We start from the raw sequence: 11,506 nt of genomic DNA on the forward strand, positions 1-11,506 counted from the left end.
AAAGAAAAAAGCCAGAAGTGGCGCTGTGGCTCAAGTGGTAGAGCGCTAGCCTTGAGCTGAAGAGCTGAGGGACAGTGCCCAGGCCCAGAGTTCCAGCCCCACCACCAAACCCCCCAAAAAAAACAAAAAAAAACCTGTTTGCTCACTAGCTTGAAAGAAATTAATGTTTGACAATTTCAGGTGTCAGAGAGGATGTGGGTCAACAAATGATTTATCTGTTACTGGTGGAAACAAACAGCACTTTGGAAAGCAAATGGACATTACTTGTAAACATCTGCACATCCAATGACCTGGCAGTAGCTATACCAGAATCATGGTTTAAGGCAAACCAGAGCTAAAAATCAGTGAGACCACTATCTCAGCCAATAAGCTAGCCATACATGGTAGTTTCATACCCACAACACAACTACATGGCAGGTGTAGGAAGGAGGGTCGTGGTTCAAGGCTGGCCCTGAGCAAAAACATAAGATCATATCCAAAAAATAACTAAAGCAAAAAAGAGGTGGGGCCATGGCTCAAGTGGTAGAGCAAGTGCAAGACCCCGAGTTTAAATCCCAGTGCTTCAAAACAAAAACTAAGCAAAAACCAACTCACAAACCAAACAGAAAGAAAACACTTGTAGTAATTTCTAGAAGTGTTTTAGGGTCATTATTGCACAACTGTTTACTTTGATAAAAGTAAGCTAATATTACTGTGTCAAAAAGATGACTGACAAATCCTTTTGGGTGGTTTTCACTTTGCTGTATTTTATCAAAACCTTTTTTTTAAAAAAGGAAAAAAAAAAGAAAATCTAATTTCTGACTCTGACAGCAAAAAGCACACAATTTTATTTAATCCTTCCAACCCCAGCAAAACCAGGGCAGGTGACTCCTAACATCTGCAGAACAAAGTCCTTGGACTTTCCACATCAAATACAAAATATAAAGGAAGCCAGACAGCCCAGAAGAATTCTGAGCATTTTCTGGGTTTAAATCATGTGGAATACTCTCAAAAATCTATGATTTGCATCTACTTACATGAAAGAATCTGTTCCTTGTGCCACTGTAATGATATGTGTAGGAGATTAAATTCATTTTGGTCTATCAATTTCAAGTTCTAATTTAGGACATCTTTTTTCTCTTCTCCCCTCCCTATTTCTTCATTTTAGTAAATTTTATACTGTAACAGGTCCATCAAAAGGAGTATAAATAGCTAAGAACAGTATAATCTGTAAGTAAGCTTTTTTTGTGTATTGGTCCTGAACTCAGGACCTGGGTACTGTCTCTGAGCTTTTTTGCTAAAGGCTAGCACTCAACCACTTCAGCTATATCCAGCTTTTTGGGGTGTTTAATCTGGACACAGATTTTCCTGCCTAGGCTGGCTTTGAACCCCGATCCTCTTATCTCAGCCTCCTAAAAGTAGCTAGGATTACAGGTGTATCACTGGTACCTAGTAACTTTTTAAAAGGAAGCCTAGAAAAGTTTACTAATCATTAGTTTTTCTTTTATCTGTTTTTTTTTGGTAGCAGTTCTGGAGCTTGAAATCAGGCTTAAAGTTTTCGCTCAAGGCTGGAGTTCTAGCGCTTCAGCCACAATTCTACTTCCAGCTTTTTGGTGTTTAATTGGAGATAAGAGTCTCATGGACTTTCAGCCTGGGCTGGCTTTAGACTGTGGTCCTCTGATTTGTCTCCTGAGTAGCTAGGATTACAGGCATTAGACACCAGTGCAACAAATTCAGTCCTCATAGGATATGCAATTTAAAGATAGATTCACTTGAATAAAGCCCCCAAACAGCCAACTGATCCATGTTTATGAATAGTGGAATTTTCCAAGCCAAAGTATTTCTGCTAATATAGCCTATAAAATCTGAACAAAAGCAACACAGAAACGTTAAAAAGAAATCAAATCAAAATTATTGTTTTTTTAACATGTCTGGTCAAGAGAGCATCATACAAAGAAGAGTGCATTTCTTATGAAAAATAAGATCAAGAACAGGAATTCAGCTGTTAAGGAAAAGATAGGAACTTTCAGCTCATCAGGTAATGAAAAGCAGAATTCTATGACTTTCTTAAAATCAAGTAAAGCTTTCTAAGTTCTATAAAACAAACGTTTGGGAGCATAGCTGTTACCTGTAAACAGTCTGTAAATGCATCGTCCTTGTTTTCAATGGGCCTGAACAGTCCCTTTTTCTTCTCCCGGTCCCTTATGTCTGGGCTGGCAGCACTGATGAGCATCTTCAGGTTGGCGGTGGGTGTCCATGGCTCCACCTGCTGTCGGTCAACAAGCTTAACTGGAGTAATGGGATTTCTTTCCGGGGTGAAGAGTTTTTGCTTTGATAGATCAATTGGTTCATTTTTTATTGGTGTCTTTGGAGCCATTCTTGATCGATCAACAAATATATTTTCCTATATTTAAAAAAGAGATCTTTTAGCAAGGACAAGGAAGGGCAGATTATGCTATGAGTTCAGTTAAATCCAACCATTCACCAAGACTTGGAAATACATGGTCAAGGCTGGAAATACATGGTCAAGGCTGTAGAGTATCAGGATGGGATGGGTGAAGGGCAGATGAATGCATTCAAGGGAAGGGAATAATGGCTTCAATAAGAAATGGATTATCATCTGTTATTCCTTCTAAACCTATTTTCCATGGCATCCCTGCAAGAGAGGTTATGAATATATCTATCAGCATATGAATTACAAACATCATTAGGAGTGATGAAAGTGAATATAGGTAAAATTCATATTGCTTTTAAGGGTGATCGCTCTCTCTCCCTCTCCATCTATCTATTTCTCTCTATATATGTATTTATGTGTGTGTGTATATATGTATACATATATACACACAGATATATATGTGTATATAATATATATATATGCCTGCATGCATATACATAAAATGGCCTCATACTATCCCCTCTCACTTGGCTTTTTTTGCTCAAGACTAATGCTCTACCATTTGAGCCATACTTCCACTTCCAGCATTTTGCAGGTTAGTTGGAGATAAGAATCTCATAGACTTTTTTGCCCAGGCTTGCTTTGAATCCTGATCCTCAGATCTCATTCTCTTGAGGCTTTTAGGTGTAAGCACACTAGCACCTGGCCTATAAATTTCCAAATTCCTTCATCCTGATAGGTGATCATACTTCACATGACTCCTGTCATTTCTACCATATGTGACTTGCTATTGGAGTATGATCCAACCAACCCACAACCTGCTCAACACAAAGAGACCACCACTGGCAATAAGCTTAGATGGCTCAGAGGTAGGCAGCAAGTTTTTTTTTTGATATCTTTGTCTTAGATATGAAATTTCGATTAAAAATTATTTTTGAATATTACGAATACCAGTTAGTTAATAATTAATGATTAGTAAACTATAGTTAGCTAATAATACCAATAGTTTTAATATAATTAATAAGTCTCATATTTTTATTATTTTTATTTAATGACCCACTAATAGTACAAAGGAATTTAACTATAAAAATTTCACAGATAAATACAGTATACTTTGAGTAAATTCACCCCTCTATTATAATCCCTTAACCACCCTCTCACAAACAGTACTTGGTAGGTTCCATTATGCTATCTTCATTCATGTAAATGCACACATATATGTAAAACACATAACCACAAATACACATATATGTGTATATGTAGATGCACATACATCTGTATGTACACACATTCTTTAAATCTTTTCATTCCTCATTACCTTCGCCTTTCTACTGTCAAGGTTTCTAAGTGTTTAAGACCCAAGTTTTGTTTTTAATTTTTCAGCACCATGGTAATAGCTGTGGAATAGAACCTACTCCCCCACCCCCACAGCATACTTTGCACAGATTGTCTTAGCTAATTATAAAAAAAGATTAAAGGTAGATCCATTATGAAAAGAACTAAGTACGAAAAATTCACACTGGGAGTTTCCGGGTAATTATAATCACATTTCTTCCTCCGAAAAGATTTCTACCACTTAAAACCAGAAGCATTCTTCTTTCATGTGATAGGATTTTCCTCCCATTAACTGTGACTTACATAATCACAATGGGGGATGAGTCACTCCTTTCCTATACATTTATAACTATTGCCATTGCACATACTTGGATTTTGTCTGATAGCTGTTTTTTTTATTGTTAAGGTGATGTACAGAGGGGTTACAGTTACATAAGTTAATAAGCACATTTCTTGACAAATTTGTTACCCTTTCCTCATTTTACTCCAACTTTCCCTCCCTCCTACCCTCCTCAAGTTGTACAGATCATTTCCAACATATTGTCTTGTGATTATCACTGTTGCATTGGTTCCCCCACTTGTTTTTTTAAAAGTGTTTTCCTAGAAATAAGCAACATTCTGAAGTGGTAACAGAAGCGGCAGTTTGTGTTTGAAGGCCAACCTTTGTTCCTTGGATTAGTGGATGCTATTGGCTACTATTCATGGTTGACAGTTCTGTCATTATCTAATAGGTAGCAAGAGTGGGGATAGCGCTATGATTTCTCAAAGCCAACCAGCATTAAGCCTCCAACCAGGAGGTTTGCATCTGTTTGCCTCTTCACACAAATCCCTCCTGCTGGTGTGCCACTTGGATAAAGTATTCTACAAGTGAACTCACAGGGGAAATGCTAAGAATGTATTGCTACACTCTCTGCCTTATGTATTTAACATACATAACTCCTGACCCAGTCTTTCTAGTCCTTCGTCATAGGTACTATTGTTTTGCCATTTTATAGATGAAGAAACTCAGACACAGTGAAGTTAAATAACTTGCCTGGGGTCACATCCAACCTCCTGTGTAAAACTCATAGGAATGGAAAAACAATGAAAACAGTTTCTGAACTTCTGAATCTAGAGATGAGCTGGTTCTAGGTGCAACAGACAGGAAGTTACCTTTTTCACACCTCCAACAGAGAACCCAGTGAGCCACTGACCCCCACTAGCATTTCTGGGGGATGCTATTATGGGTAGTTACGTGTGCCAGATCCACGGCCAGCTTAGCATCATCTGCTGCTTATCACAGTTGGAAGGTGGGCAAGTCCCTTTACCTCAGCATAGGCCGTTTCTTTCAACTGAAAGTCAAGTGCACAAAACAAAACCAAACTGAAGAATTATGAGAATAGTTCCTGGTACTTAGTGAATACCAATTTAACAATTATCTTTTCCCCTCTTCCTCCTTCATCACTTACAACTACAATAACACAACACATCATATTGCTGTTGACATTCTGAGTGTGTCTTATCTCAATGAGACTGTGCACCTCACAGTTCTTGGCACAGTGCCTTGTCCATTACATATGCTCAAAGAACACTGGGCCTTGTCAGAAGTTACCCTGAAGGTATAGGGTGTGTAGCCCAGGCTTGCTGCATCGACAGATTTACTCTTTCTGGATTGCTTCCACTGTACTTGTCCTCATACAAGTAACCAGTCCTCATTTTCTCCCTAGCAAGAGGTCAATTAGAATGAATGATTTCTTCGCTTACTTTGGTATATTCTCACTATAGTTTAAAAAATTAAAGTTGGGAGTTAGGCTATGTGGTAGATTAGGATTGTGTTATACATTTATGCCAAAATTTTAAAATGCCAAGCAAATCATGTTCTGAGCAATCAGAAAGTTAACTGCCAATCTAATTATACCCTGTTTTGATTTCTGTCCTGTCATCCTTCCCTAATGGGGCAGGATGCACAGCTGTAAGGAAGACATACCAAGGTGCATCCAGGTCTCATTTCCCCTGGCTGCTGAAAGTCTTGCCAATAATAAATCCTTAGCTGGATTACTGTGGCTGAAGAGGGCTGACAAGTCTAGAACCACACCCATTTTGTGGGAGGCCTGGTAGAAGTAACATCAGCACAGAAAGGTCTGGCTTCTTGGCCTCAGCTCAAGACCACTCTAAGGGGTCATTTCAAAATCCCGTCGCATAGTGTAATCTCAAGACTTCCATTGTGACTGAACTGCCACCACACATCTCCCTCTGTCCAATTCTGTTCCCTTCCACTTCCTTCCTTTCTCCAGGCCAAAAAGCCCTCCTAACCTGCCACACTTTGGAAATCACTTCCTTGATTAGACACCCTCAAGAAATTGAGGCCATGAAGTGGTGCTCCAGTTCTCACACCTATACAAGATAACAAGCCTTGGTTCTGGCCATAGAGTTGCTGTGAAAATCAGATCAAATAATGCAGGTAAAATGCCTTGAAATCTGTGAAGTGCTATGCAAATACTCATCTTTATTCATAATACAATACCTGTGCTATAGCTATAGGTAAGCATCTATACCTTGCCACATTTCTATAGAAAAGGTTTGGTAGCTAAAGCCTTGCTTGGTTCTAGTACAGGGTTCTCTCTCCATATAGCTACTTTTTTTTTTTTAATGTGTGTGTGGTATTGGGCTTTGAACTCAGGGCTTTATACTTGGTAGGCAAAGGCTTTGCCACTTGAGCCATACCTCTAGCTTAGATGATATATAGCTTCAAATAATATAGACAGCCATTAGCTTTGCAAGGTTCTCAACAAAACCTGAACAACCTCTTTTCCAGTTCTCTCATACGTAACTCACTTTTGCCCCAATAAAATCCACTTGATTTCCTTTGAACCTGCCTTACACTTTACTATACATAATTTTCTCTTTAATGTCATTGGTGGAGCTTACCTGTGGTTAAAGGTTCATAATAAAGTCTACATGCTAAGCAGTCTTCTGGCTACTAAAAAACAAAATCTTCTTCCTTCCAGAGTACACTTTCTAGAAGTAATGCATACTGAGGGTTCCTTCAACCTTTCTCCTTTTCTCCGTTTTGATCTGTGGTTTTCACTTAGGTCACCTTTCAACGACCTTTGGCTTCTACTCTTTCTCTCCTGATTCTCTTTGTACTTCTGTGCGTCTCAGGTGCCTGGAGTAATTTCTTATACCTGGACTCTTTTTTTTTTTTTTCGGTCGTGGGGCTTGAACTCTGGGCCTGGGTGCTGTCCCTCAGCTCTTCAGCTCAAGGCAAGCGCTCTACCACTTGAGCTACAGCGCCACTTCCGGTTTTCTGGTGGTTTATTGGAGATAGGAGTCTCACAGTCTCTCCTGCCCGGGCTGGCTTTGAACCACGATCCTCAGATCTCAGCCTCCTGAGTAGCTAGGATTACAGGCGTGAGCCACCAGCGCCCGGCTATACCTGGACTCTTATAAACTGCCTGAGTCCATGCTCACTCAGCCTTCAAGTTCACTTCAGTCTCTGGAATGGTTCACTTAATTTCATATATGTGGCTTTAAAGTCAACCTTATAATATGTTGACAATTCCCAAATTAGGTTTCAAGGCTAGGACCTTGAAATTCTACAAATTCCAAAATCCAAATTCATACTTATTCCATGCTCTTTCTACAGTTCTTTTTTCTTTTCTCAAACTTTATTTTTTTCTAGAAAGAGTCTTGCTATCTATCCGAAGAGGGCTTTAAACTCATGATCCGTATTTTTGAGAGGGCCAGGATCCAGATACATACCACCATTTTCGATATACAGCTACTGGTTAACTAGTTTCCTTCTTATTACTTGCCAGGGCCTTAGCAGTCATTCCAGTTCAAGTATTAGCAACTTCACAGAGCTCTCCCAACAGCTCAACTCTTCCCATTTACTTCTCTGTCCCAAACTAACCATTTGTTACTTATGTCATCTCCCAATACACTGAGAAATCTAACATCCCTAACATAGCAGGGAGACTTCTTTATAATTTTGCAATTGGGAGCAGTAGGTTTATGTAATAAAGCTAAAAATTCTGTTTTCAAGAAAAACTTCTCCATAAGTAATCAGAAGATTCTGCATTAATAAAGTACTTATAGACCTGGACCAATGTGCAGAAGTTAAAAAATAATTCCTCTAAATGATAGATGATCCAGCAGGATACCAGTCCAGGTACCCCCAGAGAGATTTCTAGATCTTTCTAGATCTTTCTAGAAGTCAGCATCACTGGCTTCTGGACATTCTGGATTTCTTGAACATTTTTTGAATGCCTACACTGTATGACATTTCTTCTGTCTGAAATGTTCACCTTGCTCATTCTTCTTGTAGGTTGAATTTCCTTATCAGTAAGACAACCCAGATATTACTTCCTCTAGGAAGCTGTGCAGGCTTAGGAGTATTTTCCTCCTCTATTCTGTCCAGGTACTTTATTACCTCTCCTGTGACAGCAGTTATCAAATTATAGTACAGTTGGCCAGTTTTACATCTGGATTCTTGAAAGTCAGGTAACTGAGGGGCTAGGCCTACATCACATTCATCTTGGGGCTGACAGTTTAATCCAGTTTAGTGAGAAGAGTATGTGCTGTTGGTGCTTTACAAAAACCCAATGGGAGAAGTGCTAATGTATTAGCTCCAATTTATAGAAGAAAAAATGGTCTGAATTGTCAGCATTTTTTTTTTTTGGTTGGTCGTGGGACTTGAACTCTGGGTTTGGGCACTGTCCCTACGCTCTCGGCTCAAGGTAAACACTCTACTGCTTGAGCCACAGTGCCACTTCCGGTTTTCTAGTGGTCTGTATTCAAGAGTCTCACGGACTTTCTTGCCCTGGCTGGCTTTGAACTGGGATCCTCAGATCTCAACTTCCTGAGTAGCTAGGATTACAGGCATGAGCCACCAGCACCTGGCTTGAATTGCCAGCATATTAAGCATACACATTTGTTGATAGATCTTATAAATCTTACATGAGGTCATGTAGCTAAGAAATAGCACAGCAGTAAATCAAAGGTAGGATTCAGACTAAATATCAACTTCTCACCATCCAGAAAATGTTTAAATTTATAACAATGTGGAAAAGTGACACCAAAGCCCCTCCTAGTATTTTATCAGAAGAACTCTGTTTCCATATCTTACCTCTCTCTATGGTGGAAGCTCATGCAAGCTACTCAAATATTTTAACGACTTTTCCAATAACTTTTGAGCATTTTTGTACACCATTAAAATGTAAAACCTGGACTGGATACAACACTTACTGAGGCAAGTTTGGGTAAAACAGGGGGCCCTTGTTGAAGATACTTGGCAACTGTCACTAACTCAGGACAGAAACATAGTAGGCTTATAAACTTTGTATAAATATATAGATATTCGATCCAGACTATAAAGGAAAATAAGAAGTTTTGCTCTGAAACTCCTAACACCAAAATTCTGAGTATGTAAGACCTAGACATTTCTGTCTTCCTATGTCTTATGTATTTTAATAAGTCCCCTTGAGGCTGGGTGTTTGTGCAGATCATGCCTGTAATCCCAGCTACTCAGGGGACTGAGATCTGAAGATCACAGTTTGAAGCCAGTCCAGGCAGGAAAGTTCTTAAAGACTCTTATCTCCACTAAATTAACAAAAAATCCGGAAGTAAAGCTCTAAATCAAATGGTAAGGTGCTAGCCTTGAGCAAAATTCAGAGCCCCAGGCCCTCAAGCCCCAGGAGACACACAGACACACACAGTCCCCTTTAAAACAATAATGTTTTGGTAGATTTTCCTAACAAAAACAAATTAAATGCTGGCATAATATGTAGTTTCATACCTATCCAAAAACAGAAGTGTCAAGTGTTCTTTAAAGGCCTAAATAACAGGTGCAAACAGGCAAGTTCACTGTTGATGCTAAGCTTAAAAGACCAGAAGCCCCAAGAGATTCAATCTGTTCCTCACAGGTTTATATTCAAAGTTTCTGAAACTAGCCTTGGCTTACCTATTTTCTGCTGCCTAGAAAACCCTCAGATGTTCACTAATAAGCTATTTATTAAGGCTTCTTGGTAGGGCATGTGCTGATTTGTATATCAGCTGTGCTCAAGTGGGCAAGATGATAGTTTAGATATTGCTATGACCAGTTTATTTTGTAACGCTTCTTGAAGATATCATTCTTGCAAATCCTAAGCAATGCAAAGAGGGAATGACTCAGGCAAAAACTAGGGATAGCACTGTAAAATATTCAGAGGGCAGGATGGTGGTAACCAGGTACTGTCTCCCTAGATGTTAGGCAAAAGCCCCAATCTTGGGTGAATGGGACAGTCCATACAGGATACCACTCTTTGGCATTTTAATAAGCCAGCATTTATTACTACAGGTCTATTTTTCCTAGGAACTGAGGTTAACATTCTGACAAAGCTTTTGGCTCTACTACCCTTGACAAGGCAATCTATTCCAAATTTTTGGTTGTGCCCAGCATGTTTGGTTTCTATAAAGTTGGTTCCAACACTACATCTAACCTGGCCTTTCCATCGCAAGACTGGGAGTAGAACTAAAACAATAATGGCTTCATTTTTTTTAAAATAGAAGTATTTTTCTATAATGTTCATTAAAATTAAAACGCTTTGAAGACAAATACAAGTGACATGCTGGAAACTATTGGACCACATATCACTATGTTTGACATGTGAGAGATGAAGGAACTTCTGAGCTTACCTTGTGTGCACTTTCCCCATCTTCAGTGGCAAAATCGAGTCTGGTCTGCCTGGGGTTGATCAGGTCTTTTAGTGTTAAACAATTTACCTCCATCTGTAATGTCCAATTATATTAGAAAACGATTTTACATTTAGACGTTTAGGGGTTGATCCAGTCTTTCAGTGTTAAACAATTTACCTCCATCTGTAATGTATGATTATTGTATTTAGGAAACAATTTCATACTTAGGTATTCTTTGTATCAGCAAGAATACTTAGCATTATGTGTTCATGAACATGAACTTTCCCCTTTCCCTAACCATGGGCCTGGGAATTTCCAGGAATGCCAAAACTTTCTAATCCACTTTCAAACTCACAGAAACAAACACAAACATGTAAAACACGTAATTACGGAAAATCTGGGAGGAAGTCGACAAAAACCAGTCTTTTTCTTTTTAAATGAAAAGCGATAATTAAAAGTCAGGAGGGTAGGGTGCTGGGCAAATCTGTCAGAAAGTGCAGAGGTCTCCCAGGTCAGTTAATTTTGGCGCAAAGAACTGGAAGGAATTTGGGCTTTGAAGGGGGTTTTGTATCAGGGGGTGGAGGAGGAAACCCGATCCCCAAATCAAACCCACCGGGGCTTAGTGCAGATACTTCCCAGGCACCCCAGCAGACTTAAGGGGATGAACTCTTTCCGTGAACCCCCAAATTGTGGGGGATCATTGTGAGCACTGAAGCAGGCGCAGCCCCACAGGTCCCACTACTAGGATCCTCCAATCTCCCGCCAGCCGGGAGGGAGAGGGGTGGGCAGGCTGGCAGCCGGGGCGCGAGGGAACCCCTCTCCCCCGATTCCCGCCTCCCCCGGGGCGCCCGGGCCCCACGCTCGCTTACTCCCGCGGTGCGAAGGAAACTCTCGGCCTCTGCTGGAATCTCCGCAGACCACGCCGAGGCGGGATGGGGGTGCGGGTGTCAGCAGTCGGGCAACGACATCAGGAGGGCCAGGCGAGGCGCACACAGGGCCCCCCGATCCGCGAGCCTGGCGCTGGTGGAGACCCCTCGATGTCTGGATAGCACCGGTGCCCCGCGAACCCGCCTAGCGCGACTCCAGCCCGGACCTCAGTCCCCCGCTAAAACACCTCGTCTGGCGCCTTGAGACTGAATTTAA

At 40.4% G+C, this 11,506-nt stretch overlaps 1 protein-coding gene across 1 annotated transcript in view; it reads right to left on the reverse strand.

Annotated features, from left to right (window-relative positions):
- Positions 1 to 10,456, reverse strand: part of E2f7 (E2F transcription factor 7) — a 35,234-nt gene extending 24,778 nt beyond the window's left edge. Inside the window, exons 1-2 of the mRNA XM_013020627.1 lie at positions 10,364 to 10,456; positions 2,108 to 2,383 (exon numbers count right to left, since the gene is read on the reverse strand). Of these exons, the coding sequence (XP_012876081.1) occupies positions 2,108 to 2,383; positions 10,364 to 10,456 (369 nt within the window). The remainder of the gene's footprint in view (positions 1 to 2,107; positions 2,384 to 10,363) is intronic.
- Positions 10,457 to 11,506: the final 1,050 nt, after the last annotated feature.

This window comes from Dipodomys ordii, unplaced genomic scaffold (assembly GCF_000151885.1).
Source record: "Dipodomys ordii isolate 6190 unplaced genomic scaffold, Dord_2.0 Scaffold3, whole genome shotgun sequence".
In the NCBI taxonomy this organism is placed as follows: Eukaryota; Metazoa; Chordata; class Mammalia; order Rodentia; family Heteromyidae; genus Dipodomys; species Dipodomys ordii.